The 22,098-nt window shown below is 37.5% G+C and overlaps 1 protein-coding gene and 2 non-coding genes across 3 annotated transcripts in view; all 3 read left to right on the top strand.

Moving 5' to 3' along the window:
* SMARCC1 (SWI/SNF related, matrix associated, actin dependent regulator of chromatin subfamily c member 1) overlaps window positions 1-22,098 on the top strand; it is a 132,449-nt gene that overhangs the window by 57,935 nt on the left and 52,416 nt on the right. The window contains exons 10-17 of the mRNA XM_045297402.1: window positions 4,367-4,426; window positions 6,436-6,473; window positions 8,567-8,688; window positions 10,152-10,223; window positions 12,791-12,904; window positions 13,412-13,565; window positions 14,206-14,319; window positions 18,464-18,523. Coding sequence (XP_045153337.1) covers window positions 4,367-4,426; window positions 6,436-6,473; window positions 8,567-8,688; window positions 10,152-10,223; window positions 12,791-12,904; window positions 13,412-13,565; window positions 14,206-14,319; window positions 18,464-18,523 — 734 coding nt within the window. The remainder of the gene's footprint in view (window positions 1-4,366; window positions 4,427-6,435; window positions 6,474-8,566; window positions 8,689-10,151; window positions 10,224-12,790; window positions 12,905-13,411; window positions 13,566-14,205; window positions 14,320-18,463; window positions 18,524-22,098) is intronic.
* On the top strand, window positions 11,102-11,233 carry LOC115872147. The gene has a single exon (XR_004047686.1). It is a non-coding gene; the product is annotated as a small Cajal body-specific RNA 17 (non-coding RNA).
* On the top strand, window positions 11,313-11,395 carry LOC115872131. Its single transcript, XR_004047669.1, has one exon. It is a non-coding gene; the product is annotated as a small Cajal body-specific RNA 18 (non-coding RNA).

Here is a 22,098-nt window from a genome sequence, read left to right as displayed (position 1 = left end):
GTACTTGAGTGGAGGCCCAATGTCCATCTGCTACCTTAATACTAAACCTATAAATATATGCATATAGATCTATTTTCCCATCTTCATATATAAATACATTTACATATGCACATGCCTGTATTTAGACCTCTATAAATGCCCTTTGCCTCATAGTTCTTTCCTCTACTTCCTTTTACTTTCCTCTTGCCCCACTATCATGCTCAGCCTTTATTTGGGTTTCAGTAATTCCTTGGTTACATTACTCTTCATCAAGCCCTACCAGGTCTCTTACACCCTCCTCACCACCGATATTGGACCACTTGTGGTTCGCTTGTCCCTGGGTTTGTTAACACCACTTTCTTTCAATAATTTATTTAGTATAATTAAATAAATGAGGTTTCAGATGGGTCATGGAAAATGAAATGAAAAAGATAATGGAATTTTGTCATGAGCTTTTGAAGTTTGTGTTACTTAAGACAAAATTCTGAAATTTTTTCTTTCAGATCCTGTTGTAGAAATTGTTTTTTTTAATAAAACTTTTTTTGCATAATCAAATCTTATACAGTTCTCAATATTTCAGCTATATTGAGAAGAGTTGTACAGTCATTACCACAGTACATTTTTGAATGTTTCTTCATTCTTGTACTCCTCATCGGCTCCCCATTTCGCTCCCCCTTTCCTGCTGTCCCACCAAGGAATCAATCCAGTTACTATCTGCAGACCCCTTATCTTGGGTTCATATACCACAGTAACATACAGAAAGTAATACAGACCCAAAAAGGTAACAACAACCCAATAAAGTAGCAGAAACCCCCAGCTGAAGACAAAGGAAAATATTAAAAACTAGAACAACTTTAAAGTGGGTCAAAAGGTTTATCAAATGCCAAGGTGTTACATTTCTAATGCATTTTGTATGACGGCGGCAAGGTGATTCACCTGAGACTTCATCCACATGTATTTCCCTGTCACTTTTTTTTCTTTTTAAATTGATACAACATTTAAATGGGTCAAAATGGGGATCAAATCATTTTAGCCTGGCTATATCTACAATAATCGTCTTTACAATAGTCACTGTCTGACCACAAGGCTGTTCATATCCCTGGGCTACTTCAGAGGGAAATCTGTGTGCATAATGATAATGATTGATTTTGGTCTTCGACGGTCATCCATACCTTCTTCAAACCATGTGTTCACAATTTAAGCTCTGGTACGATTCCCTCCTTCAGATTTGGATTATATTTTTTGCAATCCTTGGATCACGCAGGCTGGTGTACTACTTCTTCCCTGTGGGCTTAGTCGGCATCTTATGTAGATGGCCGTTTGTGCGAAGCAAGTGTTAAGACCCCAGCTGATAGTTTCTTCACACTTTGCTGTAGCACTCATTTTGATGTGAAATTGAAATAAGGTAGAAATATTTATTAGCAAGAATAAAAATGTCACCCCACACCCCCAGAAAAGAGTAAAAGTGTCTCTTTGCAGATTGTGTCGTTTTGTCTTTTAAGTAAGTGGGAAAATGTAATGAGAGATAGATTAATAGTGAGTGGTAAAAGCATACAATATCATGGTGTAGAATTTTAGGATGTAATTGAACTTGAGTTGTAACTGAAAATAATATTACAAAGGTTTCTGAATGACAAAGCCTAAATAAGTTATTTTTTTGAATGACAAAACCATTTTGAAGGTTAACCAGCAGCATTTGCTGAGTATATCAGCATAATAATATTAAAACGTCTAATAAAGATATTACATTTTATTCTTTTTTTCATTTTTATTATTATTTTTTAATCATTTTATTGGGGACTCATACAACTCCTCACAATCGATACATACATCCATTGTGTCAAGCACATTTGTACATTTGTTGACATCATCATTCTCAAAACATTTGCTTTCTACTTGAGTCCTTGGTATCAGCTCATTTTTTTCCTTCCTCCCCACCCTTCCTTCCTCACAAACCCTTGATAATTTATAAATTATTATTATTTTGTCATGCCTTACACTGTCTGATGTCTCCTTTCACCCACTTTTCTGTTGTCCAGGGAGGGGGTTATATGTAGATCCTTGTGATTGGTTTGCCCTTTCTACCCCACCTTCCCTCCACCCTCCTGGTATTGACATTCTCACCACTGGTCCTGAGGGGTTCTTCTGCCCTGGCTTCCCTGTGTTTCCAGTTCCTATCTCTACCAGTGTACATCTTTTGGTCTAACCAGATCTGTAAGGTAGAATTGGGATCAATATAGTGGGAGGGGAGGAAGCATTTAAGAACTAGAGGAAAGTTGTATGTTTCATCTTTGCTACATTGTACCCTGACTGGCTCTTCTCCTCTGACCCTTCTGTTAGGGGATGTCCAGTTGCCTACAGATGAGCTTTGGTTCCCCACTCTGCATTCCCACTCATTCACAATGATTTCATTTTTTTGTTCTTTGATGCCTTATACCTGGCCCCTTCGACACTTTGTGATCACGCAGGCTTGTGTGCTTCTTCCACGCGGAGTCTGCTGCTTCTGGAATGGTCGCTTGTTTATCTTCTAGCCTTTTAAGATCCCACACACTTTATCTTTTGATAGTCGGGCACCATCAGCATTCTTCATTACATTTGCTTATGCACCCATTTGTCTTCAGCCATTGTGTAGGGAAGGTGAGCATCATGGAATGCCAGTTTAATAGAACAGAGTGTTCTTGCATCGAGGGGGTACTTGCATTGAGGAGGCCCAATGTCCATCTGCTACCTTAATACGAAACCTATAAATATATGCACATAGATTTATTTCCCCGTCATCATATATAAATATATTTACTTTTGTAAATGCCTGTATGTAGACCTCTGTAAATGTTCTTTGCTTCCTAGTTCTTTCCTCTATTTCCTTTTACTTTCCTCTTGTCCCACTATCATGCTCAGCCATCATTTGGGTTTCTGTAATTCCTCTTGGTTACATTGCCCTTGATCAGGTACTACCAGGCCTCTTGCAGCCTTCTGGCCACTGATTTTGGATCAGTTGTTGTTCTCTTGTACCTGGGTTTGTTAACACCACTTCCTTAGATTGTAACCAGTAAGAATTTACATTGCTGTTATAGAAAGGTTTGCAAAAATACTGTAAACAATTTTTAAAATTTATTAAATGGTGATAGCTCTAACAGTTAACTATCTAAATTGAAAAGTTATAATAATTTTGACACAAGTGAGTGAATCAATACTGGAACAGAAAACTTAGTTTAAAAACAGATCTATGGGGTGGGGTGGGTGGGTATGGGAAATAGACCCTTGGTGTTAAAATAAGTACAGAAAAGATCAAAGTGTCCTCGCAAAAGAATGACATGTAAGTCATAGAGTCTTCCATTTTTTGTAGATGTCAATGATTGGTGTATATTTTGCTATGTGTGTTAGCAAAATAAAAGTAACAGTAAAATAGAATAAGCTAATTATAAAAATAGACCTATGTTTGTGTTTTTAATCGTATTTATTATGTGAACTTTACATTGCAGATTATTGGAGCAGGACTGAACTAGCTCATGAATACTTTGATAACATTTTGTTCTCTATATATCAGATAAAATAATTTGAAACGTGAAGTGGATTAAAGTACTAAAGATAAAAAACAAGACCTAAAGTTAAACTTTGAAACATTATCACACTACAGATAAGTGTTAGGCTGGGACAAAAATTTAACAGTGATTAGGATCTTGAGTATATATAAAACCAAACCCCTTAGACAAAAGTACAAATTTATCTCATGTTTTACTAATTAATTGAATTAGCATAGCCAATAAACACGAAAACAAACTAAAGTTAACTAAGGAAATGGAAATTATTAAAATATGTTAACACGCTTTTTAGTTTTGGAATGAAAAAAATACTTTCATGCATGCTCGAAGATAAATGGAAAAGAATACTGTTTGCTGAATAGTGAAAAGTTGAAAAGCAAGTCAAATTTTCTGTAACACAGTGGTTATGTTATACGGTGTGCTCAGACCTCCTGAGAGTGAAAGGGCGTGTTCTAACTAGCGGAAGTCCTTGGTGGGAAGTCACAGAGGCACGTCGAGATGCGTGCAGCACGGAGGGCAACTAGGAGATTTTTAGCCTCTCAGTTGATGTCTTGAAGACTTTTGCTGTCTGAAAGGTATTGATCGGTTCTCCCTCAGTTTTCACATCTTACTTACAAAGAGGTGGAAATCTAGAAATGCTTTTAAAACCTTTTAAAAAGTTTTTTGTGGAAGGCCTTTTTTTATATTGCTGCTGGTGTAACTATAAAATTTTATCTGTTAAGTGGCTGTGTTTTGAAACATGCCATGGTCGTTATGTGTAGGCTTATAGTGCACAGCTTAGGTGTTACTATAAGATTAGTTTTTTAGAAATCATAATCTGTGGTTCTTTTTTTTCCCACTTCCAGTAAACCCAAAGAAAGATAGTGAAAATACACCTGTGAAAGGAGGAACGGTTGCAGATCTAGGTAAAACCACGACAATTTTATCTCTGTATCGTTTTTTTTTGTATGCTGTCTTCACCGTTTCCCGCCCTGTGCTGCTTCTCTGACGTCAGTCATACTGCTTTCCGGGGCTCTGATGAGTAGAACAGAGTATCGAGATCGACTGCCTTAGTACCTTCGTTGTTTGGTTGCCTGTCCTCTTGGAAAGGTCATTTCTTAGGATACATTGTGTTTACCTTGAGTGGTTTCCTGGAAGGTAGCATAGAGGGTAACCTGGAAGCAGAGCCTGGGAGCTTTCAACCAGTGGTTTTGAGTAAAGCCCCCTTTTGCAGTCTCTTGGCGAAGAACCTGTTTCAAAACATTTGTAGAAACCACTTTTTACATCTTCCAAACAAAAGTCTGTTTCCTTGTAAGGAAATTTCTGAAGTGCTGTAAGCAATATAAAATAGGTTCCACACCATTTTTCTATAGCTTGTTTGTTTTTTTCCCAAGGAAGGAAGGAGTAAATTCTCAAAATGTGGGTCTGAGAGTGTACAAAACGAAGTACAGTCATTCATTTGCGTTAAGAGCATGGAGAGCTTTAGACACTCCCCCCTGAGCGTTCAAGGTGGAATCATAATATGGCACACTGTTTTCTAGTCATCAGAATCAGTCTCCAAATAAAATAAATGTTTTTTAAATTAATAAATTAATTTTTTAAAGTGTTCTATTTCAAAGAATTTTTACACCTGGACAAAGCATTTGATACCTCCTTTTGTGGACTATGAGACCTTGGTTCTTTTTTTTTTATTATTTAATTTTATATTTTTGATCATTTTATTGAGGGCTCTTACAATTCTTACTACAATCCATACATCGATTGTATCAGGCATATTTGTACATATGTTGCCATCATTCTTTTCTAGACAATTACTTTTAAAAAATCATTTTATTAGGGGCTCATACAACTCTTATCACAATACTTTGGTGGTTCTATCTCCTCTGTTGTATGAGTTATTTATTTTTAATAAGTTGCAATGATTCTTCCTGACAGGTATGATGGTTTTCTACTCTGATTCACTAAAATTAAAGGGGGCTTCCAAAATACTCTGGGGATACTATATTTTACTTTTGTCACCTGTTAGGACCTAATTTCCCAAAATGACTTGGTTTTTAAGTTGTATAGAATTTTTTCAATATCTGATGTAACTTTGCCCATTTATCTTCTGTTCTGTCCCTTGCCACTCTAATGGGAATATCATCTCCATAAGGAGGACATCTTCCTTGGGTATGTGATTTCGAACTGCCCACCTTGTGGATCACAGCCCAACACCATCAGGACTCCTGTGTTTTTTAATTAGGTTCTAAGAAATGTGTGTTAAACGAAAGAGAACATGGATGGCTTTCCTATGTTTATGAACTTTTTAGTGCCCCTTTACTGCCAAGGATGGTAAAAATTAAAAAAAATATATTTACAGGCGCTTAATATGTAATTATATATTCAGTAACTTCTTTTCCCATTTATGTTTCACTTTTCATGTTGGAAATATCGTGGGTTTTTTTTTTTAATTACGGTTGGTTTTGTATCTTTGGTGAGTGGTGGGGGGCACGGTCAACCTTTAGTCTGGATCCCCACCTTCAGCTTACATTAGGACTCTTGCCGGGAGTTTGTCTCTAAGGATTGATTATTGACTCTTTCATTACTCTGCACTCTGTACTGACTTGTCCTGGTATCAGAAGTGTCATTACTTTCTTTGCCCAAGTCTCAGGGGACATGAGTCCTAAACAGGTCTCTTCCATCTTATGAAGGAAGATGATGAGTCCTGTGTCAGCCCAAACAGTAAATGGTGACCTACCTTCCTTGCTCAAAATCTGTAATTGGGCTTTGGGTTGCTACTTCCTTGTCAAATCCTAATTGAGTGAAATATTAGGGTGATTTTTCTTTAATAATGTTCTATTTAAATTCATTTTTCTTCTCTCTGATTAACAAGTTCCATGTTACCCAGATAACATTTACCTGCCTTTAAATAAATTTTTCCGTTTGATTTTTGCAGATGAGCAGGATGAAGAAACAATCACAACAGGAGGAAAGGTAGGGAATTCCTTCGCCCCGGTGTAGCAGTAACCCTTATGGATCCTGTGTTCTAAATTGGTGTAAACATTGGACTAGCCTTTATTTTCAGAAACACCCCCCCCCCCTTCACTTTTCCACAATTGTTGTCTTCCTTGGCTCACCAAGTTTTATTGAGATGAAATCCGTCCTCTTCACAGGTATTGTTCATCATAAGGTATAATTGGGGTTTCGTGCCTCTCTTAGCTCCATAATAGTGATTAGAACTGCTCAGTCTTCCAATAGTACAGCAGAACCGGCGCTGTGCCTTGCCTTGGCATTCTGACTCTTAATTCTGCTGGTACAAGCAAAGTTCATAGATAGCTCACAGAGCCTTCACATTAGACTTTTCCCTTTCTTAAGTCTTTAAGCCAGTCACGTCCTGTTTTGCTATTCTGCTTTATGGACACATCAACCATTATGCTCTTGATGCATGTTGGATTTAAGACAGGATTTTATTTCTACTTTTAATAAATTCCCATTTTATTATTCAGGCTGTCATCTTTGATGGTTGCTAAATATAGCTAATCCCTAAAGTGATCTTAAGATAACTTCTTTATATGGTGAAAATTGTTAGTTCTTTTTCCCCCCATTGAGTCATGGAAATTCAATAGATTGACCCTTGCTGCTGTTTTTCATACATTAAAGTAATGAATGTATTCATGACAGGATTTTCAATACAACTATTTCCGTAAACTCACTAACTTGGCTTTTTAACTGAATTCTTGTTAGGATCTTTGGAAGACATGCTTTCATCAAAGAGTGTGCCCTGCCCATGCTTGATGGGTTAATGCTCCCTGCCTGAGGACCCCGGGTGCCTGAATTTGAATGTATGAGAAAAAAATGAGAGTAGATAAAAGATTTAATACTACTCAGGATTCCGGGCATCCACTCGGGTACTTGGAACATATCTTCTTCAGCTAAGAGGAGAGTCTTGACTTCTTCCTGTATTGTTCTTCAGTAATGCAATGTCAATCTCTTCCTGCTTTTCCTGAATAAAGGAAAATATTTCTGCGAGTTGAATTTGTGAAAGTTTTTCATCAGAAATCTATTGACCTAGCCATACAAGAATTCATTTAACTTGGAACATATATTTTCCCCCCCTTTGGCTGATAATTTTAAACCGTTTTATTGTCACTTAATCCACATATCACTCAATTCAATAGTTCAGTTATTTCAAGAAGAATTGTACAAACAGTACTACAATCAATTTCAGAACATTTTCCTGTTTTTAACCCCATCATTGAATCACCTTTAATATGAGTTTTGTAATTACCTTCAGTTCTAGTGCTCACTCCCCCTCCTATCTTCATTGTTTATTCCTGAAATTCCTGGAACATATTTTGAATAGCTTCTCTGATTTGGGAAGTGAAACTTTTTTGATATAAGTATTGCTGTATTTGTTTTAACATTTTAGTAACAATTGGAGGTTCCTTGGTGTTTTCATTGATTAAATTTTTCAATTAATTCATTGGCCTTAAGACATCTGCTACTGTCTTAAGTTTCTTGGCAATAACACTGTATATCCTTACCTCAAATAATATGCCCCAGGATATTCAATTTTAATTAAGCGAAAGATAAAAATTAAACTGTGGCATAATCTAACAAGTACATAAAATTTTCCTTCATAGAAAAGACTTTTTATACCTTAATAACTGTTCATGTTAAGGTTGAGATATTGATAAGCATCTTGTTAATGAATTTATTTTCTATAATGGTCTATTCTTGGTAGAAATATTTACCCTGAAGTTAATTATAAAGTCTTAGACCAGATTGATTATTGACTATTTTTATAGTCTGGATTATTAAAAAATTATGTTATAAAACAGTTTCCCACTTCCACATCCACGCTCCCCCCACCCCCCAAAAAATCAAAGATTAGAGGAAACTAAAGAAGCTTCTATAACATATGTAACATGCATGCAGTCCCTGATCATGTCCTGTATTTGGGAGAAAACCTGCTAAAATATATTTCTGGTATCTTGGATACATTTATGAAACCTCCAGACAGCTCATAAAAGTAGAGGTATCGTGAGATATCTCTCTCATTCTCTGTCTTTGGATCTTTTCTCCAGGAAGATGAAGATCCGAGTAAAGGGGATCAGAGTCGATCAGTTGACCCTGGTGAAGATAACGTTACGGAGCAGACGAATCACATTATCATCCCCAGCTATGCATCGTGGTTTGATTATAACTGGTGAGTGGGCCGTTTGCACGCGTGAGCATTGTGCTTAGGGGTCAAGGGCATTTGTTGGTAGCATCTTTTGCCTTTCCGTCCAACCCCATTTCCTGTGATCACCGAATAAAGGGTGTTGCTGAGTTATTTTTATGCCTACGTGTGTTTTTTAAGATGGTCTAGACTAGGAAATTAGATTGTGTAGTATCTACTAGACACTCCACAAACCCACTGCCGTCGAGTCGAGTTTATTTCTTAGTGAGCTTATATTGGGTCCTCAAGACTATAAATCTTTCATAGTCGCAAACGACCTTATCCTTCCCCTGAGAATTGGCTGATGAGTTTGAAGTAGCAACTGTGCAATTAAGGAGCCTATTGCTTATCCCACAGCACCATGAGGGTCCTATATTTTATATGTTTGAAGCTAACTCAGTTTTTATCACTTGTATTTCAGACAGTATATGAATATTCTCAAAATTGATATTCACGATCTGATTTTAAACATTAACAAATAGAGAAAAAGTAGAGCTCAGTTACCTATAAGCAGCCACATTTAAGTAGGAAATATTTTAGCATAGAATTCTTTATAGATGTAAACCCTCCTTTGTGAAAGAATTCAAGAAAGAAGGTCTCTGCTTCCCTCTGCTAGGCGGAGGGAGGGATCTTCTGTACATACTTGTAGATAACTGGAGGCTTAGCCGTCTTCTGCTTCAACTGTTGATGAGCTATGACCGTTTCTTAATAGGTGTGTTTTTCAGGTTTAAATATATGTACAGACCTTATCCCTTCAAGTAACGCTTTTCTTCACTAAAGTCATTTTAGCGAAAGCTTTTATACATAAGTGATGTTGCCATTACTTAAAATTTTGATGTTCTTCTTGGATCTTTGATCAGCTCTCAAAGATAATGCATTGTTCTTTTTCTTTGTCAACCCCCTCCCCTATTTTATTGGTAGCCCTTAAAGATAGAACAATCCCTAGTTGAGTTAGAAGGGAGCATGATTGTGTAATTGCTGCGACCATCATTTTCAAAACATTTTCTTTTTTCCTGTACTCTTTGATATCAGCTCCCTTTTATCCCCACCCTCCCCCCAGGAACCCTTGTTGTGATATTAAATATTATTACTAATATTGTTGTATTATCATTCTTTAAAGATAGGTTTGATTTGAAAAAATATATCTAGAATATAATCTAAAATAAAAATATATAATGAGCTGTACTTTATGGCCAGCAACAACTTAAAACATTATTGGGTTTTTTGTTGTTGGGTTTTATTGTTTGTTTGTGTTTTTGTTTTTTCATAAATGTTAAGATTTATCAGCATGAGAAAAAACACTACTGGAAATTGGGAACACAGCTGAAGTAGAAAGAGTTTCTATAGTTGTAATGAAAAGCTATTGATCCACAGGAATTTGCGCAAGCCGATTAGCTTTGATTTATCCATCTTACTTTGAATTCTTGAAAATGGAATTATTTTTCTTCCAGTATTCACGTTATTGAACGGCGAGCTCTTCCAGAGTTTTTCAATGGGAAAAACAAATCTAAGACCCCAGAAATGTGAGTGTATATATGCGGTTGTAACGATAATACCATTATCTGCGTTAGTGACCCCACTGTTTAGGGAAAAGTGTGTGTGTGTATTGTGTGTTTTAGAGGCTCTTAAAATGTCATTTTGCGTTAAAGTTTACTTGTTTTGGAAATGTGTATATATCTTAGCAGAATTAATACCTTAGCAACATAATCTCCCTTGCTTCAAAGGAACTTTTTTTGTTGCTTCTTCCTAAACCTTGAACTGCATGCATGTTAGTGAACATAGTGAAAATTGAATTCAGGAGCAGTTATTCCCTAAATTGGGGCTATTGGATTTTCTTAAATTTATCCAGTTTTTGCACATGTATGTGTTAGCAATTGTATGTATGTATGCATAAAAATATAGGAGAAAATGGAATATTTATCTTCCTGATCAATTGTTTGATGTGAAGTTACAGGTACATATAAATTGATCCTTATTGTAGACTGCATTGTTAGGCTTATATTGAAAGTAGAAAAAATATTTATTTGGAAAGATAAGGTTTGCTAGGAAGTACTTTTGCCAAGGCTTTTATCTTTAATAACCCAAGAAACTATTGCCCCTAAAATAAATCCACACTATAAATATTCTTATAAGTCATCACCTTGTTGCCTGTTACTGACCTGTGACTGCAGGTATAGATATCACTTGACTGCAGGTATAGATATCACTTGTTTAAAATGTTAGGCAAGGACGAACTTATGTACTTGTCCACATAAAACAGGCACTCAAATAATAAATATATTCTAGTGATAGTTTTTATCCTACAGTTTGAGGTTTTAAGTTTAAATGTTATTACCTGAGCGGCGTATGGAAGAGTTGGGTGGCGCAGGTGGGAGGCAGCGGGTGGAGTAGGGTTGGGGAGCTTCCCGATCCCTGGCCCAACCCCTGCATGAGCCTTTGATATTTTCCTTATATGATCAGGCCCGTTGTGGGTGGCGCCGCTTGCCCGGAGCCTGAGAGGATTATGAGACGCATTAGGCCAGGGGATCGGGCGCGGGGCAGGTGAGGTGAGGGGCAGCCAGTTAGGCTAGAGGGGAGGTTTAGGGGTGCCTCTGCCAGTGTTACTGGAGCCCTGGTCAGTGATGACATGACCACTGTGCATTCTGAGTTTTGAAAACCAGATGATGGAGTTTGAACTAAGCACGGACTGAGACCAAAAAAAAGTTTAAATGTCAAAGGTAAATTCTGCTTTGGTTATAGCCCGATTGCCACCCCCCCCTGCTGCTCTGCTGTTTGGACACAGATGTGTTCTTATCACGAATTGACCTGTTGGAAATACTTATTATATGTCACAGTTTTCTGTTTAAGAGCACAGCACTTTAGGTTCCTTTTATTTGTAAACACACCTTTCCATCTTCCTTGTTAATTTATCTGCTTTTACATAGCCCCTTTTGAACATTGTACTGTTTTTCTTCTAAGGTAGCTCAATTTACACTGCCAAGTTAATGTTTTACTTGAGTACCAAGAACTGTCCCTAGGTCTCAAGTTCTGTAACATTATTTTTTTAACTTCTGTCCTAAATAATTATTTAAAATTTTTTTTTAGTTTTCAATTTCGTATCTGTGTCATAAAGCATGTATTCTTTTCTATCTGGCTGCTTTAGCTCAATATCTTTGAGATGCTTTCTTATTTTTACAAATATTTGTAAGTCATTTTCTAAAAGTGGGCAGTACTATAGCATATGAATATTTCACTGCTTATGAATCCATGCTTATTAATGGGCATTTGAGTTTCCACTTTTTTCTATTATGAGTAAAGATGCAGTCAGCATTCTTACACATATCTTCACGTGGACTGTGCTTTCATTTTCTTGGGTCCACACCTAAGGGTGGAATTGCCGGATCACAGACAGGAGAATGTTGCCAGGCAATTTTCCTTACATGCTTGAATCAGTTTATATTCCCAACAATACGTGAGCATTCCCATTGCTCTTCGTCCTTATGAGTACTGGTTATTATCTTTCATTTATTACTTTTTCAAAAAGTGAATTAGATGAGGGTTCAGAAGAGAGAAAAATGAGTAGCTGATGCCAAGGACTCAAGTAGAAAGCAAATGTTTTGAGAATGATGATGCAACAAATGTACAAATGTGCTTGACACAATGGATGTGTATGGATTGTGATAAGAGTTGTATGAGCCCCTAATAAAATGATACATGAAGAAAGAGTGCCTGACACACAATAAATGTTCACTATGTGGTAGTTGGGAGTCGGCCCAAATAGCCATTTGTTAGTTGCAGATTCTTCATGGAACCAAGGATTTGCCCATTGTCTTCTGTGATCGAGTTTTAGTTATATTCTTTACATTAAACTTCATCTGATACTCTGTCTTAATTGTTTCTGCTAAGCATTACTGGACAGGTTTTTGGTGCATATTTGGGTTCTTGCCTTGAATTTCATTTATGATGATTAATGTCAATATACTATTATTTCTGTTCATTAGACTGGTGCCTTTTTGCTTGCATTTGCTTTTGAAGAACCTGAAATTTTATGCTATGATTTTTTTCCCCCTGAAAGCATGTTCACTTTTTGAATTTTGCCATTGCTTTTTAGATACCTGGCATATCGCAATTTTATGATTGATACCTATCGGCTAAATCCCCAAGAGTATTTAACTAGCACTGCTTGTCGGAGGAACTTGACTGGAGATGTGTGCGCTGTGATGAGGTAAATATCTAATGCTTTCTCAGACATGTCACAACAGGAGGCTATGATGTGTTGCCATCTAATGTTTGGTTTATTAATCATGAAAACTTTCCTTAAGGGGTTGAATATTTGCAATCCCTTAGCATGTTCTTTTTAGATTTCATAATGTGCCTCTTGTATTTATGTTCTAAAATGAACAATAAAGGCTTGCTTGAAAGAGGACTCTGTTCCTAGATTTGTCCAAAGGACAGACCCAAAATGTGGATTTCCTTCTGTGGATTTCGTTTGCTTGTGAGTTGTTTTACTAAGCATTTAATTGAGCAGTTGTCCCTCCCCCCCCCTCCCCCCGTGATTGAAATTGCTAAACTTTATTACTTGATAATGCATATTTAGAACCTTTTCTACATACAGTACACAAAAGTTAGCAGGTCTTTATCTTGGCTGCTGGGAATGGCACTAATGTGGGTATGATTATGGAGGGTGTGTGATAAATTCAATAGATTTTAACCTGAGGCCTTGGTTCTTTAGGGTTCATGCCTTTTTAGAGCAGTGGGGGCTCGTTAATTACCAAGTGGACCCTGAAAGTCGCCCTATGGCCATGGGACCTCCTCCTACTCCTCATTTCAATGTCTTGGCCGACACGCCTTCTGGGCTTGTACCTCTTCACCTTCGATCACCTCAGGTAAAATATTGCTTCATTTCTTCTGGCCTGGAGGGGAGCAACCATTTATAGCTTGCTTTCCCGGGAATAATAAGTCTTGTAATGCACTGAACGGTGCTGTTTCTTAGCTCATCCATTCTTTTCCCTCCCTTCCATGGTAAATTTTAAATCTGTAAGAATATTTTGTGCTTAAAGTAATATGCTCTGTCTACCCAAGATTCCATGCCTTAGGGTTAGTGTTAAGATTAGAGTTCAAATTATAGATCTTTCCTTCCGTCTACGTCCTAGAAATGGACATTCAAAATTTTTACACCTTAACTTGCTAAGTCCATATACACATTCCTGAAGAGTATTGTGTCAAACAGATGACTATGGCATTACATTGAAATGATAGTTCAAACTTAGGCTATAACTTGTCCTCATTGTAGTGTATGAAATTATCATAAAGAAAATTTGTTGTCTCCTCAGGAACGTGGTGAGGCACCTGCAATGTTTCTTATTGCTAAATTGTTAGAAGTATGGAATGGAGCTGGGAGTATTTGCATTTGTTGTATAAAAAAGCAGGAATGGTTTAATTGCTTATATTAAAATCTGTGAACTCTTCTCTGTCCCTTGACTAGGTGTAATGGTAACATGCCCGTTTATCATTTATGTGACTTAGGTTCCTGCTGCTCAACAGATGTTAAATTTTCCCGAGAAGAACAAGGAAAAACCAATTGATTTGCAAAACTTTGGTCTTCGCACCGACATTTACTCTAAAAAAACCTTAGCAAAGGTAAAGATTTTAACCTTGACTCAAAGGGATTGTTAGTTACTCTTTGTGTGTTTTTTCTAGTTAGTATCTATATCCCTAAGGTGGGGGGCGGGGGGGAGAAGCACTTCCTTCTCAAATCTGACATTTTCTAAAATAAAAATCACTTAGCTTACTGTTTTTTCTTCAGTGCAATTAGTAGGTATGTACATTTAAAAATATGACATATTAAAAGAGAATAGAGGAAAAATGGAAGGATTTCAACAAAGAACTAATTATGTATGAAAGGAATCAAATGAACATTATAGAATTGAAATATATACCTGAAATTAACTCACTGTGTGGTCTAATAGCAGACTGAACACGTCAGAAGACAGGATTAGGGGAATCCAAGAAAGATTAACAGATACACAAAACTAAAGCCCTTAGAGAGGAAGCAATGGAGGCCGAGGAGGGGACAAGAAGAGCAGAGTTAGAGAGACATGCAGACACATAACGAGGAGTTAATATTTGTCATTTGAGTCCCATACGGAGAGAAAGAATGCATTGGAAGCAATATTTAAAGATAAAAAGGCAAAAAAATGTTCAGCCTTCACAAAATAAGAGATTGAGCAGTTCCAAATTTGGATAAAGAGAATGCCAAAATTAGGCATATTCTTAAACTGCTAATAACAGCCAAAAGGGAGAGGGTGGGTTGGTGGGGGAGGAAGGAAACATTAAATTAAAGAGAAGAAAAAGAAAACTGGCCAACTTTTCACCCTAAATGATCAAAGCCAGAGGAATTGTAGTCCTCAAAGGAAGACTGTCACCTTGGGATTCTATGCCCCAGTGGCAATTGCCGTCCATAATCGACGGTGCAGTAGAGTTTACGTTTCTTTTTAAGTCACCTTTTAACCAAAAAAAGTGAGTAAACTTTGCATTAGCACACAGTGTAAGAACACTAAAGGATTAATAGAACTATTCTTGATGGAAGGAAAAGTCTATATCAGCAGCTCTCGACCTGTGGGTTGTCACCCGATTAATAACAGTAGCAAAATGACAGTTATGAAGTAGCAATGAAAATAATTTCATGGTTGGGGGGTTATCACAACAAGAGGAACTGTATTAAAGGGTCGTGGCATTAGGAAGGTTGAGAACCACTAGTCTATATGAAGGGATCGAATATGTAAGCAAACAAGTATGCACACACTATCATCAAAATGATGCTGACTCATAACCCTATATAGGACAGAGTAGAACTGCCCCTATGAGTTTCACAGACTGACTGTTAACAGGAGTAGAGGGCTCAAGCGGATGGTGGTTTTGAACTCCTGACTTTGTGGATCACAGCCCCACTCATAACTACTGAACCGCCAGGTCTACTCAATGAAGAGTTTTGAAGCGGCTACTGTGTGGGTAAATGTATAGGACCATTGACTGATTAAACAAAAATAATCTTGGGTGGGGGGTAGAGGGGTTTTGACATGTAGAAGTGATCAAAACAGCACAAGATGGGATGTTAAAGGGAAATAAACTGTTACGTTTTGTTTTACTGTTGCTATTTAGAAATGTTGTAAAACCATAAATTCAAAGTTAGGCAATAATAATTTGTCAACTTACAATAAGAGGACTAGAGCTATACATAAGAATAAAGAGTACCAGAAGCAGTCTACGGGTGTGAATATAAAAGCCAGTTTTTTCTATTTTCAGTCTATTAAAAGGATAATGGATTTTTCAAAGCAAAAATGACAAACAATATATTATTAGTTTTATAGCATGTAAATATTAACAAACAAGTTACTCAAAGAATAGGAGGTAGAAGTGGAAGTATAATTAAAGTTACTTAAGATGATATGCTAAAATACTTAACAATTAACTTTGATGAGTTAGATGTGAATATTGTAAATTCTGGTGCAGCTACTTATAAAAGGAGGTATAACAAGCCAGTCATACTACGTAATAGAATAGGTTTGATTTTAAAGGAGATACAAGAAGAGGGAAAAGGAGGACGGAAGAATAAACAGTGAAAAATAGGACGCGAATCACCAAATGGTAGACTTATCTCTGACCATAACGGTAACATGAAATGTGAGGATAAATCCAAAAGGATTGCTATAGAACTGTTCATATAAAAAGGAAAAGAAAACAGCACTGTGTGAAACTATTGTTTCTCGACGTGTACCCTCTTTGTGCTTAGGACGGGACCGATTCTGGTACTGTTCGCAGCTCTCCTAACCTTTATCAAATGTGGATTCAAATTGTGTACCTTACGTACTCTTTGAGTTTAGGGCCTTTCCCAATGAAATCCTCTTTGGACAACCCCTTGCTACCTTCAGAGTAGCCAAAGTTGATGGGACTGAAAGAAGAAATAGACTCACAATTACAATGGAAGATTTAATCATCTTTTCTCAGTAATCGGTAGAACAAGTAGAAAATGAGTAAGGATTTTATAAAAGAGACTGGAACAAAATTATATACTATCATGACCTCTTTGGGTTTAGTAGAAGAATCCCCGCCAAAAAAATGCAGAGAACTTTATTTTTAAGTTCACAGGGTAGTCCATTTTCAAAAAGTGAATTAATTCTGAGCAGTCATTTTTAAGTCTTAGTAAGTTTTAAAGTATCGTAATCATAAAATCATAAAAAAATTAAACTACTACCCAGTAACAAGAATACAACTAGAAAAACACCAAATATTTAAAAATTGAACTTCTGAATAATTTGGTCTTCAAAGAGCAAAACGCATTTGCGATTATAACATATTTTGAATGAGAAGAAATGGAAGCCCAGCATATTGGTAGAGCACAGCTAAATCCAGGCTTGGTGAAAATGGATACCATCAAATTATTGTATGCTCTTAATGATCTTAGCTTCCGCTTGAATACGCTAATAAAAGAAGAAACTTAAAATAAGCAGAATAAGAATAATATGCATCCACTCCATGAACAGTGAAACAATATGAAACTGAATAAAGAGATGTTCTTTGACAAGGAAACACTTGCCTTCTCTGAGCTAATTGCTGGAGGAGCTCTGGTGGCACAGCGGTGACTCGCTGAGCTGCTAGCCATAAGGTCTCTACCCTTAGATCAGTAGTTCAAATCCACAGGAGCATTTCCACTCTGTCCGATAGGGCGACTCAGTCAGAATTGACTCAGTGGCCATGAGTTTGATTTGGATTGGAGTAACAGTGACCAAGAAGTGACCCACAGATGTAAACTACTGGGAACCGAGACAAGCCTTCTCACACTTGGGGGCTAGAAGGTGAGAAGGGTGGCTGCTGACATCTAGCCTCTACAAAGATTACAGCCTGGGAATTCCTATGGGGCATTCTACTCTGTCCTGTAGGTGAGTCAGAATCAACAGGTTGCTGCTTATTGCCATACCACTAAAGAAAATTAGCCCTCTCCAAATCTTTGAATAGAACAAAGTTTGTAAAATCAAGAAGATAACTGTGATTTTACAGCACAGATTAGATTTTACTGTCATGCTCATGTGTTTGCATGAATTGTACACTACCTGAGAGACAGAAAAGTAGTGAAGAGGATCGGCACACCCCTACATGAGTTATGGGCCGTAATGGTAAGATGAAACAGAATCAGAACGTGGCTCCACTGGATTCCAACTCAGGGTGATTCTAGGTCTATCAGAGTAGAAACTGTTTCCAAGGGTTTTCACTGGTTGATTCATGGGAAGTGGATCATCAGGCCTTTGTCCTAGGGTCTAAAACGACCAGCATGTCAGCTGATAGTCGCCACCCAGAGATGTTTAAATTGTGGGGATTGTTTTAATCGAGATATTTTAAAATCACATGACATGAACCTGCAGAAGCTGAAGCAAGAACACAGTAGAGTACTTTAAATGGAGCTAATTTTGCTTTTGAATCTTGGAAAAAACATTTTACTGTTTGTAATATTATGGTTAATTCATGGTGTGCATTTGAATATGGTGCTTTTGTAGCATATACGAGATGATAGCTAATATAATGAATCGAGAAATAATATCTTCAAATATTTCATGAGTCCTTGATCTTTACAGTAATCTAGCCTTTGTTTTAGAAGTTTTAAGTTCCTTAAGTGTTTGATTTCTGTTACTCATGGGCTTAATTGTAATTTTCATAAAATGGTCTGCTGAGCTTAGAAACTAATCTGAGACTTACTTTCCCTGAGTAAATGTTTCACTTTCTATCGTAGAGTAAAGGTGCTAGTGCTGGAAGAGAATGGACTGAACAGGAAACCCTACTGCTCCTAGAGGTACGTGCATGAGTCCACATTGACCGTATCCTGAAAGTCTGAAGTTTTTATTCACTTCATAAAAATTAATAGCATTTTTAATCATTTTATTGGGGGCTCATAAAGCTCTTATCACAATCCATCCACCCATCCATCCATTGTGTCAAGCACATTTGTACAGATGTTGCCATCATCATTCTCAAAACATTTTCTTTCTACTTGAGCCCTTGATAGCAGCTCCTCATTTTTCTTCCCCTCCCCCACCTTCCCTCCCTCATGAACCCTTGATAATTTATAATTTTTTTTTCCATGTCTAACGCTAACAGATGTGATGTCTCCCTTCACATTAAAAATGTGCTGGAAAACGCAAACTTATACACGAGTATATACAGTATTCTATTGGCCCAGGATTAGATCATTTGTCAACATTTCAACAAATCGTGGAGCTTTGTAGATTGGTAACCAGCAGTGTAGATTGGTGACTTCTCATGGGCAGTTCTGGGCCCTCATTTGGTGGCCCAGAATCTCAGATTTCCCTTTGAAAGCAGGGATTGTCTTCGGATTTCTGGTTTTCTTCAATCAGTCAGTGCTCATAGGAATTTTAGTGTCCAGTCTCCATATTGCTGAAAGGATTTAAGTAGCTTGTAACACCTGCCATTGAAGGCATTATTTTGTTGGGGTTTGGGAGGAAGAAGCCTATGGTAAAACACTGATTATTTTATAGCATCTCAGTCAACTTTTACAACAGCAAACTTACTGTCATCATGTCCATTCTGTAGCTTTCCAAGGCCATAGATCTGTCTGTATGGGAGCAGAGAGCCTGCTCTCTCCAGAAGCAGCTGGTAGATTTCAACTACTGACTGCAGTTAGTGGCTCAACCAGACCCTCATCACTCCACCAGGCTCCTTTTGATCATCTAACTCAATGCATATTTATTTTTCTCATGTCTTTGGATATTCTTGCAAATTCTTGGACCGCTGGATCTCACCAGTTTATTTTTGCTTTCAATAGTAGGAAAGGAAGTGTGTTAGATTCTTATGTATTGTATCAGTGATTTCTTCCTTTTTTTTGCCAAAAGGTACCTGTATTTGATAGACTTAACAAAATTCATAGAAGTTGGTTCAAATATAACCCCCAAATTTTATCAGTTCTTACTAGACTTCTGCACTTTCCTTCCCTGCATCACCACCGTCTTTGTTTTTTAGTTTAGTGGCACATGATCCACATAGCACACAATTCAATACTGTCATTCATTCATATCAAGAAGAATTATAGTCGGTACCACACTCATGTTAGAACACGTTCCTTTCTCTTTTATTGGTTGAATCGGCTTTAAAATGAGTTGTGTAATCATAATTTGTTATGGGCCCTAGATAAGAAAGAAAGAAAGATTCACCACAACAGACTGACTATAAAGAACGGACACATTGGCAGGTTTGGCTGGGGGTTTAGTCAGAACGGCTGCGAGGCACAGGTTTCACATCTCCATTCAAAACAGGAAGAACGTTGGAAAAAGAAGCTCCGAGTAGTTTTCTTTTTGGTTTTTTTTCCTGATAAGATGTTCCATTGGGGGAAATGTTGCTGATTGAGCTTGAAACTCAGCAGTGCAAGTGCTGTAATATGTGGTCTTGTGTGTGTCCACTCTCATTTCATAATACAGAATGTTAAAAGACATGCAATTGTTGTGCTTCACTAAGGAAATACTATCATTGAAACCCCACCTGCACCCCCTTTCTTTCTGTGTGTGTGGGGTAGTGAAGAAAACCAGGAAACTTCAGCATGTTTATGAGAACATGTCATTATCTTTTAATTTATTTTAAAAATCATTTTACTGGGGCCTTGTACAACTCTCATCACAATCCATCCATCCATCCATTGTGTCAAGCACATTTGTACTTTTGTTGTCATCATCATTCTCAAAACATTCTTTCTACTTGAGCCCTTGGAATCAGCTCCTCATTTTCCCTCTCCCTCCCACTACCCTCCCTCCCTCACCATTGATAATCATTTATAAATTATTATTTTTTTTATGTTTTACACTGGCTGATGTCTCCCTTTACCCACTTTTCTGTTGTCTGTCCCCCAGGGAGGGGGTTATGTGTAGATCATTATTGGTTGGCTCTCCCTTTCTCCTCCCACCTTCCCCTTATCCCCCTAGTATGGCTACTCATAATTGGTCCCAAGGGCTTTATCTGCCCCAGGTTCCCTTTGTTTCCAATTCTTATCTGTACCAGTGTACATCCTCTGGTCTAGCTAGACTTGCAAGGTAAAATTGGGATCGTGATAGTGGGAGGAGGAAGCATTAAAGAACCAGAGGACAGTTGGATGGTTCATCAGTGCTGCACTGCACCCTGACTGGCTCGTCTCCGCCCCTCGACCCTTCTGTAAGGGGATGTCCAGTTTCCTAAAGATGGGCTTTGAGTCTCCACACTCCCCCTCATTCACAATGATAAGGTTTTTTGTTCTTTGATACCTAATACCTGATCCTATTGACACCTTGTAATCACTCAGACTGGTGTGCTTCTTCCATGTGGGCTTTGTTGCTTCTCAGGTAGATAGCTGCTTATCTTCATACCTTTTAAGATCCCAGATGCTAATATCTTTTGGTAGCCGGGCACCATCAGCTTTTTCCACCACATTTTCTTATGCACCCACTTTGTCTTCAGCCACCATGTTGGGAAGGTGAACATCATGGAATGCCAGGTTAATAGAACAAAGTGTTTTTGCATTGAGGGAGTACTTGAGTAGAGGCCCAATGTCCATCTGCTACCTTAATACTAAACCTCTAAATATATGTACATAGATCTATTTCCCCATTGTCATATATAAATATTTTTACATATGTCCATGCCTGTATTTAGAGCTCTACAAATGTTCTTTGCCTCCTGGTTCTTTCCTTTATTTCCATTTGCCCCACTATCATGTTCAGCCTTTATTTGGGTTTCAATAATTCCTCTGGGTTACATTGCCCTTGATCAAGTCCTACCAGGTCTCCCACACCCTCCTCACCATTGCTTTTAGATTACTTGTTACTACCTTGTCCCTAGGTTGGTTAACACCTACTTCCTTTCCCCCACCTCCCCCTATCCCATGTCTTCCTACCCCCGCCCCTCCCCCCAACCATCAGTGCAGTTTTTTTCTCCTCCAGATTGTTTATCCCTCCTATCTTTTTTTTTTAATACTGAATTTTATTTCACATGTATATTTTTGTCTCCCCACCATTTCCATTTGGCCACTGCTACTACTCTGTCCTATCATAACATTCCATACATACAGTACTTAGAACCAAGCAAAGGGTAGAGTTCCATCTTCACAAACTTAACAGTTGTTTTAGACAACACATTCTTGGCAAAGGAGCCTGGACAACAACATTTATCAGACACGGTAGGGAAAGTTCTCACTCTGCATTATAAAAAAAGGACGGCCAGATAGCAACTGTTACAGAAATGAAATAAGATGGAAAATTTTAACAAACTGTTCACACTATTTTTTTTTAATCAATTTATTGGGGCTCATACATTTCATCACAACACATAGATAAATTATGTAAAGCACATCTATACATTTGTTGCCCTCATTATTCCCAAAATTCGCTT

The sequence above is a fragment of the Echinops telfairi genome, unplaced genomic scaffold (assembly GCF_000313985.2).
Source record: "Echinops telfairi isolate 266 unplaced genomic scaffold, ASM31398v2 ScPeMD7_7420;HRSCAF=8458, whole genome shotgun sequence".
NCBI lineage: Eukaryota > Metazoa > Chordata > Mammalia > Afrosoricida > Tenrecidae > Echinops > Echinops telfairi.
The sequence above is the reverse complement of the archived record's forward strand: the minus strand, read 5'-3'. Positions and strand labels throughout refer to the sequence as shown.